At 43.2% G+C, this 19,461-nt stretch overlaps 2 protein-coding genes across 5 annotated transcripts; both read left to right on the forward strand.

The window, feature by feature from the left end:
* Positions 1-235: 235 nt before the first annotated feature.
* syngr2a (synaptogyrin 2a) lies at positions 236-6,675 on the forward strand. The gene is made up of 4 exons (XM_035757397.2): positions 236-446; positions 3,033-3,270; positions 3,616-3,752; positions 4,408-6,675. The coding sequence occupies exons 1-4, from the start codon at positions 348-350 to the stop codon at positions 4,621-4,623; spliced, it is 690 nt and encodes a 229-aa protein (XP_035613290.2). The 5' UTR covers positions 236-347; the 3' UTR covers positions 4,624-6,675.
* Positions 6,676-7,311: 636 nt separating this feature from the next.
* On the forward strand, positions 7,312-19,225 carry cant1a (calcium activated nucleotidase 1a). Of its 4 annotated transcripts, none has more exons than XM_035757394.2 (4): positions 7,312-7,467; positions 15,208-15,870; positions 16,347-16,550; positions 16,704-19,225. In XM_035757394.2, the coding sequence occupies exons 2-4, from the start codon at positions 15,219-15,221 to the stop codon at positions 17,072-17,074; spliced, it is 1,227 nt and encodes a 408-aa protein (XP_035613287.1). In that variant the 5' UTR covers positions 7,312-7,467; positions 15,208-15,218; the 3' UTR covers positions 17,075-19,225. The 4 variants fall into 4 exon arrangements, with proteins under 4 accessions (XP_035613287.1, XP_035613286.1, XP_035613289.1 ...); XM_035757393.2 differs by lacking the exon at positions 7,312-7,467 and adding an exon at positions 11,893-12,794; XM_035757396.2 differs by lacking the exon at positions 7,312-7,467 and adding an exon at positions 12,771-12,897.
* The last annotated feature ends 236 nt before the right edge of the window (positions 19,226-19,461 follow it).

Below are 19,461 nucleotides of genomic sequence, written 5' to 3' on the forward strand. Positions count from 1 at the left end.
AAGCCATTGTGTACACAATGGGGGTGTAAGGGGACACAGACACATAGAGAGAGGATAGATGCTTATTGATTTTGTACAAACCCTTTGAAAATGTGTGATAATGTGACAATACTGAACACTATGGTCAAAAGGTCACTGTGAGAGTAGCAGTACGCTCATTTATTTGAAGCAATTATTAGTCCCATGAAGAAAAAACATCCCAGAGATGACGTGGTCATTGTCCGGGGCGGTTCTTTAACTCTTCAGGAAATGAGAGTGAAAACAAAACCTCACAAATGAGACCTGCGCATAGTCATTTTCTAGCTGAAGTTGGGACATATTAATCGGCATAAAAAATATATATAAAAATGGAATCTGGTGCCTATGGGGCCTCGCTGGCCGGAGGTGACTTCGATTTTATGAGCTTTGTTAAACAACCTCAAACCATAGTCCGCATCTTGAGCTGGGTGAGTGATTTACTCTAGGTTGACAGCCAGCTAAGCGTGTTATCTTAGGAAACTTTTGAAGTAGCTAACGTTAGCTAGCAACCATAGCTAGTTGTCTGCTTAACTACAGTGCACATCACAGTTGTATTTTCTTTTTATGGAAAAGCTTTGCGCATCAAGGCAAGAAGACAGACAACATGAAAGAGTTGTTGACCTGTTTTCTAGTTTGTGATGTTGTGGAAAAGTTGCGAATGACACTTGGCTAATGCTAGCTAACAGGCTATCCAGATGTGTTCTAGTAGGGAACTTTTACTCGTGACCAGTTTAGCTGTGTCAACCAAACTAAGCGTTTTGCCAACTGTTGATGATGGTAGTTGTAAGCCTGCCAACGGCCAGCTTTTGAGCTACAGATGTTAGTAGCTTGCTGCTGTAACTTTAGCTCGCTGGCATGACGTGGAAGAGGTTTGTTTAGCTACTATCTGATCAACTGTCAGTCTGACAGATCCACCACACCACACGGTCATCCCATCAACTTCCGTACCCCTGTAAAAGTTCTGCAAGGATAGCTGTGATGACAATTTGTTTGCATGCAACTATCTATATTATTATAAGATGGACAATATGTTTAGTTTAATGGGGAAAAACATGTTCATTGATGTTGCATTACACTTCAATGCCAAGAAGAGATCTTGGATGCACTGAGCTAGCTAACCAAAAGCTGACGCCCTTATGGAAAAGTCCCATTGGATACCAATCGGAAATCATCATGGGATACAGGTCATGGGGCCCCAGTTGGGTTGTTTTCACTTAAAACCCCAATGGGGTGACAGAGGAGCAAGCTCAACGCAACTTGCAACTGCTCAGTTCACTTGCCCCAGGCAACCCAAAAAATCGACCCAGAAAAAAGATACATTTATCTTTTGTGTCTCTGTTTCACAATTTTCCTTCAATTCACAAGTGGCTGATGTGTCTCACCGGAGAAAGCATCCGATCGAGTGAAACAGGCTACACATACAGGAGACAGAGGAGCACTATCTATCTGATGCTGTATGGTCAAAAGGAGCATGACATTGTTGCCGCCTGTAGCATTGAATGCAAGGGAAGCCAGCAAGCATTTGGCTTCCCTTGATACCATTAAAATAATAACCAATCAGCGTTGCGCTAAACTGAGTGAGCCCACACATTTCACCCACACACTGCTATAGCTGTCCAAAGGGTTTCAATGGGAATTCCAATAGAATGCACATTTTGTGGTTGATAGAGTAGTGGGTGGGTGTGGGCTGTCCACATCCACTACAGGTCGGCTTCATAAGGCTGTCCACATCCACTACAGGTCGGCTTCATAAGGCTGTCCACATCCACTACAGGTCGGCTTCATAAGGCTGTCCACATCCACTACGGGTCGGCTTCATAAGGCTGTCCACATCCACTACAGGTCGGCTTCATAAGGCTGTCCACATCCACTACGGGTCGGCTTCATAAGGCTGTCCACATCCACTACGGGTCGGCTTCATAAGGCTGTCCACATCCACTACGGGTCAACCCCTGAAATCATACCAAACATACACAATGGTTTGAAAGTTAAGCATTTCACTGTACTTGTGCATGTGACAATAAAACTTGAACACACTCCCCTTGAAGTTATCCTCTACCGTTACGCATCCCTCCAGACATATTACCTTCCATGTTTTTTCCCCCAGGACGTACTGTATGTCCTCGTGATTGGTTACAGGTTGTCTAACACTGTGTTACACCTGTCTTATATGATAATAGGCCTATGTGATAATATGATAACAGTCTTCTATCATAACAGGCCTATGTGATAATATGATAAGTCTTCTATGATAACAGTCTTCTATGATAATATGATAACAGGCCTATGTGATAATATGATAACAGTCTTCTATCATAACAGGCCTATGTGATAATATGATAAGTCATCTATGATAACAGGCCTATGTGATAATATGATAACCGGCCTATGTGATAATATGATAACAGTATTCTATGATAACAGGCCTATGTGATAATATGATAAGTCTTATATCATAACAGGCCTATGTGATAATATGATAACAGTCTTCTATGATAATATGATAACAGGCCTATGTGATAATATGATAACAGTCTTCTATGATAACAGGCCTATGTGATATGATAAGTCTTCTATGATAACAGTCTTCTATGATAACAGGCCTATGTGATGATATGATAGCAGGCCTATGTGATGATATGATAACAGGCCTATGTGATAATATGATAACAGGCCTATGTGATGATATGATAACAGGCCTATGTGATGATATGATAACAGGCCTATGTGATAATATGATAACAGGCCTATGTGATAATATGATAACAGGCCTATGTGATAATATGATAACAGGCCTATGTGATGATATGATAACAGGCCTATGTGATAATATGATAACAGGCCTATGTGATAATATGTTAACAGGCCTATGTGATAATATGATAACAGGCCTATGTGATGATATGATAACAGTCTTCTATGATAATATGATAACAGGCCTATGTGATGATATGATAACAGGCCTATGTGACGGACCCCAAGGTGTTCTAACCGACATGTTGTTGTCTCTTCAGATCTTTTCCATAGTGGTGTTTGCCACCATCACTGGAGAAGGCTATGTCAACCCTTCACTCCTGCCTGACACCAAATGCATGTTCAACAGGAATGACAGCGCATGCGGCTTCGGAGTGGGTATCGGAATTTTGGCCTTTCTCGCCTGCGTCGTCTTCATCATACTGGACGCCTACTTCCCTCAGATCAGCAACGCCAAAGAGAGGAAGAACATTGTCACTGTTGACCTGGTCTTCTCTGGTTAGGGGAAAACATTTGTTTGTGATACTCCAATGCTAAATCTTTAAGGCTGTAGTTTGGCACCCAGAACTGACACTTATGGACAGATTTTTCAACGATAATCTTGGCAACAGTTCATATGAATAGCTTCCTTACAATGCATTACAAGCGGGTTTATAATGCCTTATGTCATGTACAATTCACTATACTTAACAAGTTAGGTACTAAAGGTGCACTGCTTATAAACATCTATAACTACACTCAGTGTAGTTGCTCATATGGTGTTAGGAATGCACTTATAATGCATTAGGAAGAGGGAATTGGTAGGAAATGTTACCATAAACTTGACTTTCCCTCCTCTGTCAGGAGTGTGGACGTTGTTCTGGTTCATCTGCTTCTGTGTCCTGACCAATCAGTGGTCTCACACCACCGAAGTAGCAGGCATCCCTGTCGACGCCGCCCGAGCCGTAGTGGCTTTCTCCTTCTTCTCCATTGTCACTTGGGTGAGTCAGTCTTTCTCTCTCTCTTTTTTGTCTCTCTTTCTTTCTCTCAACTGGCATGTAACTATTTGAAACTGCTAGCTGCAGCTGGTCTGAGCGGTCGACAGTGAATGCCCTAACCCGCTAGTAATTAATGCTGATTGTTAGCGTTCTGACGTGCTACAGGCTGTCAGGCAAGAACAAGGCAGATGTGTCCTTTTCCAGAGTATTTATATCTCTTGGTCACCACACACACACACACACACACACATAGAAGTAATCTTTGTGGTTCTATAAGGAAAGGAGAATACATGTACATATTAACAGTGATAATGCAGCTATATAATTTGAAATGTATATAGATAGTGTAGCATAGCATTTCAGACCCATATTCACATATAACTACAGATGGGGAGAGGCTAATCACTGATGAGGCTCTGTCTCTTGTCCAGCTAGATGTTTTCTAAATCAAGTGTGCAAGCGCCAGCGCACCAGGCATTCTAGAATCTTCTACTTATCTTACACATAACACTCTCTGGCAGTAATTATAACATGCACATAATGCTCTACATCTGCATTGCTTGCTGTTTGGGGTTTTAGGCTGGGTTTCTGTATAAGCACTTTGTGACACGTGTTATGGGATTTTTAAAAACGTATTTACCAATATTTCCTCTCACAGGCTCTATTGACTACATTTGCTTATACAAGATATCGCCAAGGAGTGAGTGACCTTGACCAGGGCTACACAGACCCAGCCTATGACAACAGCACTCCTTACCCATCCACCTCCGCCTATCCCCCGTACCCCACCAGTGGGCCAGAGGGCTACCAGCAGTCCCCTTTCACCCCCCAAAACCAAGAGCATCCAGCACCATACCAGCCCCAGTCTTACTGAGGGACTGGACCATTGACCAGATTTGGGGGGGGAGTTTGAGTTTTTAAGTTGCCATTGGTGCCTGTAGCCTGGTCCCAGATCTGTCTGTGCTGTCTTGCCAACTCCTACAGTCATGCCAAACACAAAAAGATCTGGGACCAGGCTATGTTGCCTCAGCTATGTGGACTGATCTCAGCACTCCACTGGTCCTCTCCTTTCACCTAACTGTTTAAGTCTTAGCTGGTGTTGCGCTTACATAATGAAGGGTGTGTTGACATGATTTCAGTTGGTATTCATATTGTAGTTTAGGTTGTGAATGGATATTTTGCTGCATTTTTATACATACAACTAGAGTGCCTGAGCTGAGCTTCAGGTAGAATCTAAGGAAAACTGTTACTAGGGTAAAACCTAGAATGCCATGTAAAAATATAAGATTCAGAGTGCCATCACCACTTGAGGTAACTGCCATATGTTCTTTCTGTTGTTCTCTGCACTGTTTGTCTTGTAACATATGTAATGCAGTCATGTGGACACTGAAGTTCAGATCAAACCACTGAAACATATGTCGCTGGGAACATTGCTTTGTATTGCAAATAATGATGCTATGCTATGCTATGGACACACTGTATTTTTCTATGCTGCCTAATCCAGTTATATGGTATAGTGCATATACAAATACCTTTTGATAATGTCAATGTATTTCAACGTTCTAGCCAGCCCAGGATATCAGAACTTATTGCCATATATCTAGAAATCAAAAGTATTGCTAAATTATTGACAAACAAAGACTGTTTTTGTTTTTCTCTGCAAACCCATTTTTTATTTTACCTTTATTTAACTAGGCAAGTCAGTTAAGAACAAATTCTTATTTTCAATGACGGCCTAGGAACAGTGGGTTAACTGCCTGTTCGGGGGCAGAACGACAGATTTGTACCATGTCAGCTCGGGGATTCGAACTTGCAACCTTTCGGTTACTAGTCCAACGCTCTACCCACTAGGCTACCCTGCCGCCCCATACTTTTATTTGTCCCAATAATGGGTGCACTGTCTAAAAAATGCTACCTTTAACGACTACTATCAGTGCTTTTAAAAACCACCCCTGAACTCACTCAGAGCCTATTTCCTGTACCCAGTTTAAACCTACTTCTGGACTGAAACTCACGCTTAATGGAAAAGCTCCATTGCAAGTAGATTTTCATCCAGGAATAGGTTTATTCATCTTGGTCTGGGAAACCAGCAGTACATTTTTGGGGGGTAAATTGGATAACACGTTATCTTTCTGTCATTTGTAGTACATGCTCCCAAGTCATGTTAACCCTTTCATTTGATCTTTATTGTAGTTTCAAACGAGTCTGTAATATATTTGGTAAACGAGGGTGTGTGTTTAGTATCAGGAACGCCCTCTCCTCAACTTGTTTGTCTCCTACCTTCATCTATTCCGAACGTGCCTGGGAACGGTTTTATTTAGTTCTGGTGTGTTCTTGTCCATGACACACCTTTTCAGACAAACTCATATCAGAATTCTCATAGATGAGTTTAACAAAATACCATCTAGTAGGTAATATATACAGTATATTGAATTGTAATGGTATTCCATTGAAAGAAAATGAGTAGGCTGCCAGTACGTTTCAATAAACTAGTGAACTATTAACAAAATATATTTACAAAATAATACATATGGGAGCAGTCAGCATACTACATTAGGACACACAACTGCAATGTGTTTTGACTACTAGTCTTCCTCAGGCAGCGTTGTGATATTAGATTGAAATTGTTTTGTAAATGACCTATGCCTTTTAATCCTCCTGGGCATGACAATGAATTCCATACAGTACCAGAGTAAGAACCTTCATCAAAAACGACATATGGTCCTGCCTTTGTTCTTGGTATATCTTTGGTACAAGCTCATTTATTTACGTTATCTCTGATGAAGTGATCTCACCAATTATCATGCCCTCTGTCTTGGGTTTCAAGATTGCACTGAGCTTTGCAGTCTGTTGCACAAAGTGCCTTATAAAAGCCTACTACACCACCAACCGAACCTTTGCCAAATAAAGGCTTTTCCTGTTTGGAGACTGGCCCTTTTTTTAAGAAGGGTGTATTCCAAAGGCAAATATTTGAGCAGCCGCTAAGGAGGGAGAGTAAAGGAGCCGGTGAAAAGTAGATAAGGTTTACAACTATAACTCGTAAGGCTATTTGTGCTCTCTCTCTCTCTCTGGGTGGGCCCTGTGTGTCACCTCTAGTTATTATGTTTCACATTGCCGCGGAGCTTACTGAAAACACAGACATTGTGCAACATAAACATCCCATGACTCTTGTCAATTTTTCAATGTATGCCGATGCCAGGAACCTTTCACTACTAACATAGTGTGTGGCATTTGAAGTCTTGCACCGTTACTGCTATCATGGACAAGAGCTTGTTCGATATTGCATGCGATTAAGTTACCGACTGACTGATCTACAAGAAACGTTGATTCATAAATAACTACTGATCAGTCAGTCACTCTTTACCCTGATACATTACGTTTTTTTATCCTCTCGAACACGGCAAATTATTTCAGATGTGCTGTTGCACCTGCATTGCAATGAAAGTCACATATTAGATATGTTTCAACGTTGCAAACAACAAACAGTTTACGCAAGCAGCGCATAGTAATCCAGAATACTGTTCAATTCGTAGGCTAGGTAGATTTCGTTGCCTGGGCGGGACTTATTTTTATACTGTCACTGAACAAGGAAGTAGCCCATGATTTCCCCAATGATGCAAACGATGGAGACTAAACACTGTATCCTAGATTTAAACGAAGCGGTGTTGTCGCCAATCAAACCATTATCGGACTGTTATTTGGCGGCATATCACTTGTAGTGAGTATCGTTCTAACATTATTTGTAACAGTTGCGCATCCTCGAAGCTTCGTGTCGCCTTTATTTAATATTATCCGACAATTCTAGAGCATATCCTAGTTAAACGGGAGCACTCATATGTTGTCACATGTACTTCCCCTTTTCATGTTCGAATTAGGCCTACTCACCAATGTCAGTAGTGGGATGATGGGGGCTCGAGTTGGCATGTTTTAAAATGCACTATATATATATATATATATATATATATATATATATATATATACATAAAGGTATGTGGACACCTTCAAATTAGTGGATTGGTCTATTTCAGCCATACCTGCTGCTGACAGGTGTATATAACATTGGCAGTTGATTGGCCTTACTGAAGAGCTCAGTGACTTTCAACTTGCACCTTCATAGGATGCAACCATTCCAACAAGTCAGTTGTCAAATTTCTGCCCAGTCAGAGCTGTCCCTGTCAACTGTAAGTGCTGTTACTGTGAAGTGGAATCATCTAGGAGCACGGCTCAGCTGAAAGTGGTATTTTTAAGCACATAGTGTGTAAAAATTGTCTGTCCTGGTTGCAAAACTCCACACCAAGTTCCAAACTGCCTATGGAAGCAATGTCAGCACAATAACTGTTAGTCAGGAGCTTCATGGAATGGGATTCCATGGCCGAGCAGACGCACACAAGCCTAAGATCACCATGTGCAATGCCAAGTGTCAGCTGGAGTGGTGTAAAGCTCATCGCCATTGGACACCTCACCATCTGGCAGTCCGGAGGACAAATCTGGGTCAGGAGAACACTAACTCAACCCCATTGAACACCGTTGGGATGAATTGGAACTCTGACTGCGAGCCAGGCCTAAGTGCCCGACCTCACTAATGCTCTTGTGGCTGAATGGAAGCAAGTCCCCGCAGCAATGTTCCAACATCTAGTGGAAAGCCTTCCCAGAAGAGTGGAGGCTGTTATGACAGCAATGTTCCAACATCTAGTGGAAAGCCTTCAGAAGAGTGGAGGCTGTTATTACAGCAATGTTCCAACATCTAGTGGAAAGCCTTCCCAGAAGAGTGGAGGCTGTTATAACAGCAATGTTCCAACATCTAGTGGAAAGCCTTCAGGAGAGTGGAGGCTGTTATAACAGAAATGTTCCAACATCTAGTGGAAAGCCTTCCCAGAAGAGTGGAGGCTGTTATTACAGCAATGTTCCAACATCTAGTGGAAAGCCTTCAGAAGAGTGGAGGCTGTTATAACAGCAATGTTCCAACATCTAGTGGAAAGCCTTCAGAAGAGTGGAGGCTGTTATAACAGCAATGTTCCAACATCTAGTGGAAAGCCTTCAGAAGAGTGGAGGCTGTTATAACAGCAATGTTCCAACATCTAGTGGAAAGCCTTCCCAGAAGAGTGGAGGCTGTTATAACAGCAATGTTCCAACATCTAGTGGAAAGCCTTCCCAGAAGAGTGGAGGCTGTTAAAACAGCAAAGGGGGGACATACAGGCGCAATGCCAGTGGAAGTCTGCCAGTCTAACACTGCTGTAAAACCCATTGTAAACCAACCACATGATCACACAGCACTGTAGGTAGAAGCAGTATCTAGTCTTGTCATTTATAACTGCGGGATGTAAAAGACAAGTTCATACATCAGTAGGAAGATAGGCCTACTTTGAATAGTGACTGCTTGTATGTGAATATTGTCATTCAACACCATTTATCTACAGCATAACATATTCAAAACAATTAAAATGCATAAACTATTGCAATCAAAAATAACTTGAAACAACTAGACCTAGAGACCTATTATAGTGACCTTAACCTGTCACCTAGTAGTCTCTAGACAGCTGGGATGCTTCCCACAATTTTGCTACCCGAGGTTAATCACCTGGCAACATTGTCAAGAGGTTCGGATCTCCTGGCCTAACAGCTAAATTATTGACTAGCTGGACCCGAGTTCGAGTCCCGGTCAGGGCTACCCCTGAATTTGCTAGCAGCAGGTACCATCACATGGTATGCTCAGTTGAAAGACAGAAAACAGTTAGTCTATGCTCATTCTGCAACCCCTGCCCAACAGCAGTCACTGTGGACCATTTATTGTCTTGACACGTGTCCTTTAATGACATATAACCTTTGTAGTGCCAAAGTCCATTATATGGGGCGGCAGGGTAGCCTAGTGGTCAGAGCGTTGGAGCCTAGTGGTTAGAGCATTGGACTAGTAACCGAAAGGTTGCAAGTTCATATCCCCGAGCTGAGGATCATATAGAGGATCATATAGCTGGCCAATCAGCAGTCTACTCATGTGAATATTTTTAATGACCAGCATACGCCCACACCATTCAAAAACAGAAAAGCTGCTTTTTAACATATTATTTTTTTTAAATACTCATATTGTAATTAATTATGAGTCAAATTTAATAGACATCTAGACACAATGGGCAATTACTTTAAAGTGCATTGGTGTGCAGGGAAACATATCATAAAGTCTTTAAAATTACACAAAGACCATTCAAATGGATGATCAGAGTGGGTGGATAACAACATAGACCTATTATAACGATATAAAACATGTTATAGTCCATGCATTTCAGACTTCCACTGTGGGTTTACCAGTCAACACTCCGCAGGTAACCTATTTGAGTAATATAGCCTGCTCCCAGGTCTGTTTTTGCTGTCTTGCTAACTGCTATTGTCATTGTCTTGGTAGCACGAACAGATCTAGGGCAAGGCTACTTTGAAGACACCGCCATCATGACATGCTGTAATTGCATCGCAGACACACCTTGGTGTGTTCTCAGGTCTAAAGTTGTCATAGTGATAGGTTGTCTTTTTGGTAATGGCTGGTACTAGATCAGTGAATTTTCAACCTTGACCTTTGTGCATGTGTGCACTGCAAGCATAGGTAAAGTCAACAGATTGTGCCTCTAGTCTGGCCTCGTACTGTATGTTCTATAGCCAACTCTTTAGCCTATCGTTCGTTGTCATGCTGAAAAGTTAAACGATATAAACCTTTTCAGCAGAACATACAGTATGGAACAAGGCCAGACTACAGGCTACAGAACATACAGTATGGAACGAGGCCAGACTACAGGCTACAGAACATACAGTATGGAACGAGGCCAGACTACAGGCTACAGAACATACAGTATGGAACGAGGCCAGACTACAGGCTACAGAACATACAGGCTACAGAACATACAGTATGGAACGATACAGGTATGGACGAGGCCAGACTACAGGCTACAGAACATACAGTATGGAACGAGGCCAGAGGCCAGAACATACAGTATGCTACAGAACATACAGTATATGGGACAAGGCCAGACTACAGGCTACAGAACATACAGTACAGTATGGAATGAGGCCAGACTACAGGCTACAGAACATACAGGGAACGAGGCCAGACTGGAACATACAGTATGGCCAGACTACAGGCTACAGAACATACAGTATGGAACGAGGCCAGACTACAGGCTACAGAACATACAGTATGGGACGAGGCCAGACTACAGGCTACAGAACATACAGTATGGAACGAGGCCAGACTACAGGCTACAGAACATACAGTATGGAACGAGGCCAGACTACAGGCTACAGAACATACAGTATGGAACGAGGCCAGACTACAGGCCACAGAACATACAGTATGGAACGAGGACCAGACATACAGTATGGAACGAGGCCAGACTACAGAACATACAGTATATGGGAGACGGCTAGGTATGGAACCAGACTACAGGCTACAGAACATACAGTATGGAACGAGGCCAGACTACAGGCTACAGAACATACAGTATGGAACGAGGCCAGACTACAGGCTACAGAACATACAGTATGGAACGAGGCCAGACTACAGGCCAGAACATACAGTATGGAACTACAGAACATACAGTATGGGACGAGGCCAGACTACAGGCTACAGAACATACAGTATGGGACGAGGCCAGACCAGAGAACATACAGTAGGCTACAGAACAGACTACAGGCTATACAGTATGGGACGAGGCCAGACTACAGGCTACAGAACATACAGTATGGGACGAGGCCAGACTACAGGCTACAGAACATACAGTATGGAAGGCCAGACTACAGGCCAGAACATACAGTATGGGACTACAGAACATACAGTATGGGACGAGGCCAGACTACAGGCCACAGAACATACAGTATGGGACAGACTACAGGCCAGAACATACAGGGGACTAGACTACAGGCTAGAACATACAGTATGGAATACAGTATGGGACAAGGCCAGACTACAGGCTACAGAACATACAGTATGGAACGAGGCCAGGCTACAGAACATACAGTATGGAACGAGGCCAGGCTACAGAACATACAGTATGGGACGAGGCCAGACTACAAAATATACAGTATGGAACGAGGCCAGGCTACAGAACATACAGTATGGAACGAGGCCAGACTACAGGCTACAGACCATACAGTATGGGACGAGGCCAGACTACAGGCTACAGAACATACAGTATGGAACGAGGTCAGACTACAGGCTACAGAACATACAGTATGGGACGAGGCCAGACTACAGGCTACAGAACATACAGTATGGGACGAGGCCAGACTACAGGCTACAGAACATACAGTATGGAACGAGGCCAGACTACAGGCTACAGAACATACAGGTTGGAATGAGGCCAGACTACAGGCTACAGAACATACAGTATGGAACGAGGCCAGACTACAGGCTACAGAACATACAGTATGGGACGAGGCCAGACTACAGGCTACAGAACATACAGTATGGGACGAGGCCAGACTACAGGCTACAGAACATACAGTATGGAACGAGGCCAGACTACAGGCTACAGAACATACAGTATGGAACGAGGCCAGGCTACAGAACATACAGTATGGAACGAGGCCAGACTACAGGCTACAGAACATACAGTATGGGACGAGGTCAGACTACAGGCTACAGAACATACAGTATGGAACGAGGCCAGACTACAGGCTACAGAACATACAGTATGGGACGAGGCCAGACTAGAGGAACAATATGTTGACTTTACCTAGGCTTGCAGTCTATACATTCACAAAGGTCAAGCAAGACAAGAGTGGTGAATAGTAGTTGTCAATTACCTTGCTAGGTTTTCCCCTTTGGACTTGCGGTGGTTAATCAATACTAATCCCCCAAGTCTAGTCAAAGTTCACCACCGATGTTGTTACCCTTAGTCACGGTTGCACAGCCAATCCCTTTCAGCTGATAACTAAGGAGTTCACTGCTCAGCGTTCAATTAACTCTGGGCAACGGAAGAGTGTAGCTGGTCCATTGGTGCGGTTGTGGAATTGAGATGACAGTCGGCCAGCATTCAGGAAGGAGGAGGAGGAGAAGAAAGGGTAACTCCATACTACCAGAGCTCTTGTTTGTTTCAGTGACAGCAGATCCTGCATGGACTCTGTGATTTGAGGAGTTTGTTGTGAGGTACTATATGGAGAAGAGGTAACTAGGTCCCAGATCAGTTTGTGCGTGCTTGCTTATACCTCACCTACTCCTATGTATGACAATGACAATGACCATAGTATTTGCTCTAGAGCCCGAACAGATCTGGGACCTGGCTAGAGGAGAGACATGTTGGAGATATGTACTATAGTGTGTGATGTCTGTAGTGTCTAGTTGGGATTCCATCCATCACAGATACTTTACCCTGTAATTGATGCTGTGTGTTTGAGGACCTACATGCTCACACCTCAGGCACTTCTTAGTGTGGGTGCACAAACAACAATCTGTTTTCTGGTGATTTAGTTTCAACCAGCTGATGTGTGCGTGCCTGTGTGTTAGACTAGCATGCCGGAGAGGGAAGGCTGCCACAGAGCAGAGAGTCTCAGGGTGTCATAATGGACTTCTGTTTGGCTGGGGGCCCTGGCCACAGTCCTGGTATAAAAGAGCCTTTGAGCAGAAGAGGGGCTGCTGCTGCTGGCTTTAGAGACATTATACACTGGTCACAGGATGTGTCGCTCCTGGAACCGACTCAAAGTGAGGTCACAAAGATTTTCTTGAGGGTGTACATGTTGGTGTATTTCTGAGAGCGCATTTCAAATGGATGCTTCATTCGATTTCGATCCTGCCTTTCACCCCGATTCACATTTGAGATTTTTTCAGTTAACATTTAGGCTATGCCACATGCATTTGTTTCTTCTCCGTAATGAATACAGATCTGAGTACCTCCATGACGATATCAAGAATAGAAAAAACTTCTAACAGTACTGATTGGTCCAATTAATTCTACACTCAACCAATGAGTTGAGCCAGAGTCAGAATACTTGAAAATTTGTCATTGGTTTTGCTTCCCTGATTGGTTAGAGATGATCCAATCACTGATTACTATGTTTTGTACAATACCCATCATTTTGACATTACCACAAATGACTTCAACGATGGCGGTCTCAGACTGAAGTATGTATCAAACATAGAGAAGCTGAAGAATTCAGTTTGAATCATCAGCCAATATTTAGGCTACATTGAGTGTATAATCATTTTTTCAGATGTATGGAGACAGATACTATCACAAAAGCCACCGATAATGCTGTGGCAAACGGTTTCTTATTTAGATGTACCAAAACGTAGGCAGGATTGCATTTCCCTATTATTTTGCCTGTTGGCTTTCTCTCTCACGAGTGATGTTGATTGAGTATCTGATAAGCAGAACACATGAACACATGAGATTTGCTACTGAGCTTAGGTCCCTCTGGGATAATGAATCCAAATATATTTTTATTGGTCACATACACGTGTTTAGCAGATGTTATTGCGGGTGTAGCGAAATGCTTGTGTTAATAAAGACTACTCTACCTGTTCACCACTTGTTAGCTTAGCCAAATCCTAAAAGTAGGCTAGTTTTTGAACACCCCATCTGACTGAGAGTTTTGAATGACAAGGTTTTTGGGTGGTTTCCGGGTGTCTACTTGCTACCTTTCCTGCTTTACCTGTTCACAACGACATATTGTCCCATTTTATGTCACTGAATGGGCCACTCCCAGGCTCCACGTCAACACACTGCCTGCACACCGGTGGCCAGCTTCTATTGGTCTCACCTGTAGCTACCGCTTCTTCCTCCTTCACAGCAGAACTGAGCTGTGGGATGCTCATTGGTTGTACATAGACATTCTCTTCAGGATCTGCAAGCTAGTGTTCTTTCAGTGGTCTGCTATATGGACAGACGTGAGCCTTAAAGAAGAACGTTCCTTGTGAGCAGAGATTGTATCATTATTTTCAGTTTTTTACAGGCAACCTGGATCTGAATGAAGCTGGTGTGTATTGTATACTGTTGTCTGGTGTGAAATCTCACACAGTATTTATTTGAATGTTTATGTACTGATTTGGTGTTTCACTGATATTAGTCTCTTGTGAAAGACTTAACAAATGTTAAATCAAAACACCTAATCCATGTGACATCTTCAAGGAGTTCTTCAGCGCTTGTGGGGTTGTTATAGTGCCGGCAGATTCTAAAGCTGCTATATTTCTCTCAAAATTGCACTGAGATACACATGATGATTGAGAGTCATGACACTTGTGAAATATTCTGCAACACTGATTGTCTATAGGATCGAGGCCAAAGTCATAACAACAATACATGGTTATCTAACTACTGGTGAGAGTGAGTGCGTTGAGTGAGTCGCTGAAAAGGAGGTGAGGAGAGGAATCAAGGAAATACAATTGAGATTCTACCTGTGTACTGTAGCTGAGGAGGGCAGCCTTTCCCTCAAAATCAGACCTCTGACCCCTCCATTCTCCTCTCCTTAACCTTTTCAGATCCCTCCCCCATGCCTGTTTCTCCAGGCTACACCCAACTGGAGCAGAATGATCCGTCTATGAACCCCCTGCGCATCTCAGTCGGAGGACTTCCCATGTTGGCCTCCATGACCAACACCCCAGACCCCCGATTCCGCCTCAATTTTAAGGCCATCGTAGCCCTGGTCCTGGCCATTGCCCTGGTCCTCCTCTACATGCACCTGAACCCGGGCTCCTACTCCGAGGTCCCCAGCTCCCGTAACTGGAAGTCTGGCCACACTGGGATGGCGATGGACGAGGTGGCCGACCGCTACAATGACACTTACCCGCTCAGCACACCTGAGCGGACGCCGCAGGGCACGCGCTACCGCATCGGGGTCATTGCCGACCTGGACACGGACTCGCGCAGCGACAAGAAGCTGACGTGGTTCAGCTACATGCGCCGGGGCCACCTGCTGGTGTCGGAGAGTGGCACCAAGGTGGCCGTGGAATGGGACGCGGAGAGGGTCCTGCTGGAGAGCCACCTGGCGGAGAAGGGCCGGGGCATGGAGCTGTCAGAGCTGGTGGTGTTCAACGGGAAGCTGTACAGCGTGGATGACCGAACGGGCGTGGTCTACTACATCGACGGCAGCAAGGCTGTGCCCTGGGTCATCCTGCCTGATGGGGACGGCTCCGTCTCCAAAGGTCAGTGAGGTAGATGAGCCAAATTCAAGTGCAGAATCGATTCCTAGGCTCCTGTAGATCTGAAAGGATTGAATAAGTATAAATTCTATGGTAAATGCTTCATCTTGCCTTCTAATAGGGTAGATAGAATTTTCACCATATTGCTGACACCTATTTAATCCCTCTCAGTGAATATGGAGTAGGGGTTAAGGGTCGATTTGGCATTGTGAGTGTCTCACTGTGTAGACCAGGCAGGCAGATTTGGAACTTAATCTGTTTATTTACTATAAGGGGTCTGTTGAAGAACCTCATCTGGGGTAGACAGCAACCATGGAAATGGAATTTGTTGGATCTCATTCTCATTTGTAAACACTTGAGTGTACAAAACATTAAGAACACCTTCCTAATATTGAATTGCACCCTATTTTGCTGTACAGTAGTTCAGTGAATCATAAAATCTTGATGTGTGTCCCAATGACCCTCTTTCCCTCTTTCAGGGTTTAAAGCGGAGTGGCTAGCAGTAAAGGACGAGCACTTGTACGTGGGTGGCCTGGGGAAAGAGTGGACAACTACCACGGGGGAGGTGGTCAACAACAACCCTGAGTGGGTAAAGGTGGTGGGCCATCGGGGGGACGTGCAGCACCAGAACTGGGTCCCCAATTACAACCTCCTGAGGTCCGCAGCTGGGATCGAACCTCCAGGTGAGAGCTGCAGGGTTGAAAATGCTAACCATGCTAACGCTAACTGCAAAGGCTATGCTGACTGTGTTAGCCTAGCATATACAGTTAGAGTTACCCTTGCAAACTATTAGCATTCTCTATGATATTCAGATTCTCATGACATTCTCTCCCCAGGTTACCTGATCCACGAGTCGGCCGCGTGGAGCGACAGCCTGCAGCGCTGGTTCTTCCTCCCACGCCGCGCTAGCAAAGAGCGCTACGATGAGACGGCCGACGAGCGTCGTGCTGCCAACCTCGTCCTCAGCTGCTCACCGGACTTCAAGGACGTCACCGTGAACCGGGTGGGCCCGCATAACCCCACACACGGCTTCTCCTCCTTCAAGTTTGTCCCCAACATGGACGATCAGATCATCGTGGCTCTCAAGTCGGAGGAGGACGCTGGGAAAATCGCCTCGTACATAATGGCATTCACACTGGACGGCCAGATCCTGTTACCTGAAACCAAGATAGGAGACGTGAAGTATGAGGGTCTGGAGTTCATTTAGGAAACAAGGACATATAGTAGCTATGTGGAACATCGTTGTTGACATTCCATGCACTCAAAAGTTAACTTGCTGCTTGTTAATTGACTGTGAAGACGACACGCAGCCCAATCGATCAATCACGGATCAGAAGCCATTTTGGTGTGACCTGAGGTAAGCATCAAACGGAAGAAAACAGACTGAAACATGGAGGGGCTACCTGTCATTTTTTCATTTTATGTTGCAAAACATTTAAAATAATAATTTAGTCGCATTCCCTAATGAACTCAACTCAAGGTTTCAGGGCCAAGACATTCTGTTCAGTAAATGGGAGCCTAGAGTAGCCTAGGCTACCTGAACAAAGTCCTCTAGTTGAGGATGTCCTCTTGATGACCATCCTCTTCCCAGGCCAACGGCTGTCTTGTAAAGTAATGTAGACTTTGTCAGAATGAATGTACAAATTATCAATTCATCTTAAACTGTGATTTAACTCATAAAATGCAGATACTGTACATCCAGGAACTAATGGATTTGTTGTATTTTCCCCCCAGTGTATATCACAGTTTCGTCTTAGAAAAAAAAATATCATATACTTCAGGACACTATACCCTACGTCAGAGATCATCAACTACTTCAGTGGTGGGATGATTTTGTTCTTGAGCGGATGGTCGGTGGCCCGGAACATCATTACAAATCATTTGTAGACTGGAAATTGACCACATGAAGCCCAAACAGATATATTTGACTAAAACGTGATCATTTCAAACCGTGCTTACATTTGCATATGATCACGTGTCTCTCTGTTGTGCAGGGGAATACCTGGGAACAGATTTACACAATGAAAATCACTTGGAGATGATTTGCTGGTGTTTTTAGTCTTTTATGTCCAACAATGAAAATACAAAAAATAAAAACCTGCAGCGTAGCCTAGTGGTTAGAGCGTTGGACTAGTAACCGGAAGGTTGCGAGTTCAAACCCCCGAGCTGACAAGGTACAAATCTGTCGTTCTGCCCCTGAACAGGCAGTTAACCCACTGTTCCCAGGCCGTCATTGAAAATAAGAATATGTTCTTAACTGACTTGCCTGGTTAAATAAAGGTAAAATTAAAAAAAATATATATATATATATATGTGACTCCATTGACCTTTATGAAAATATGTTTTTTTTAAAGGAATATAGAACAAAAGCAGAATCTCACATCATCCTGTTTTGTTTTACTGGTGTTTGTTGAGTAAAATCTATCATGATACACCCGGAGTCTTTTATTGGGTGAGGTTGGAAAACATACAAAATCAAAGAAGATGACTATTTGTCTGCATTATGTAACTATCACATCATTTAGGTTGGGTGTTATGAATATACCTTGTTATTAATTAGCACGTGTGTGTTATTATCATGTCATATGGATGTGCAATGCTGTTTATTCTGAAAATTGATTGAACATAATACAAATGTATTAAATCATTTTACATTTAGGTTAGGGTTAGGATTTAGGGTTAGGATTTAGGGTTAGGGTTATTTAGGATTTAGGGTTAGGATTTAGGGTTAGGGTTAGGATTTAGGGTCAGCCATTGTTTTTTCTTGTCCAAGGTTGACCTAATTCTTGATCTCTCTTGGTTTAGTCAGTCTTATCTATTGGGAATCAAACTAAAACAATATCTACAAGCTGTGCAACCAGCCCCTCTGAGGTCACACTAAATCTAGAGAATCCAGTTGCATGCGTGCAGTTTTGATTACGTTAGTAAATACTTTCACCCCTGTGGCTATAGCCTAGTTAAATAAAGGTTAAATAAAAATCTAATATATATCTAAGCAGTGTCATTTTACAAGCGTTTTATAAGAACTACGACGCGCACAGCAAGACACCAAGAGGTAAGATATTTAAGAATCTGAATGTCAAATGTCTCTGAAAACTCTAGATTAACTATTGTCCTTAGTGCTGAATATAATGTTTGCTTTTTATATTGGATTATATTGGATATACTTGATTGTCTGTTGTACACAAATGTACTTTATGTACAGAAAATAGATTTTTGTTGAAAATCAACTAAATGTGCTATGGTTTCTTATGGGAAAAACACTTTCACTAGATACAGTGATCCAGCATGGTCATTTTTGTGGAGAATACAATTTTGCTACTTTTTTATTAATAAAACACATTTGAGTTGTAATTCATTTATTGCATCAGCTAAACCTATTCATGGTGGTTGTTATTGTTGGGGAGGATGGTATAATATTGTAATGACCTGACTAGATCATAAAGGAACAATTGTCCAGACAGGTTTGAGTTTACGAATTGACGGTTTATTACCAACTTTACACAGGCTACTGTTTGGCCGTAGCTCACGCCAAATAAATGAAAGATAACCCACAAGCCAATCGTGACCTTCTCTTGTGAAGGCCAGACGTAA

The sequence above is a fragment of the Oncorhynchus keta genome, chromosome 5 (assembly GCF_023373465.1).
Source record: "Oncorhynchus keta strain PuntledgeMale-10-30-2019 chromosome 5, Oket_V2, whole genome shotgun sequence".
Taxonomy (NCBI): Eukaryota; Metazoa; Chordata; class Actinopteri; order Salmoniformes; family Salmonidae; genus Oncorhynchus; species Oncorhynchus keta.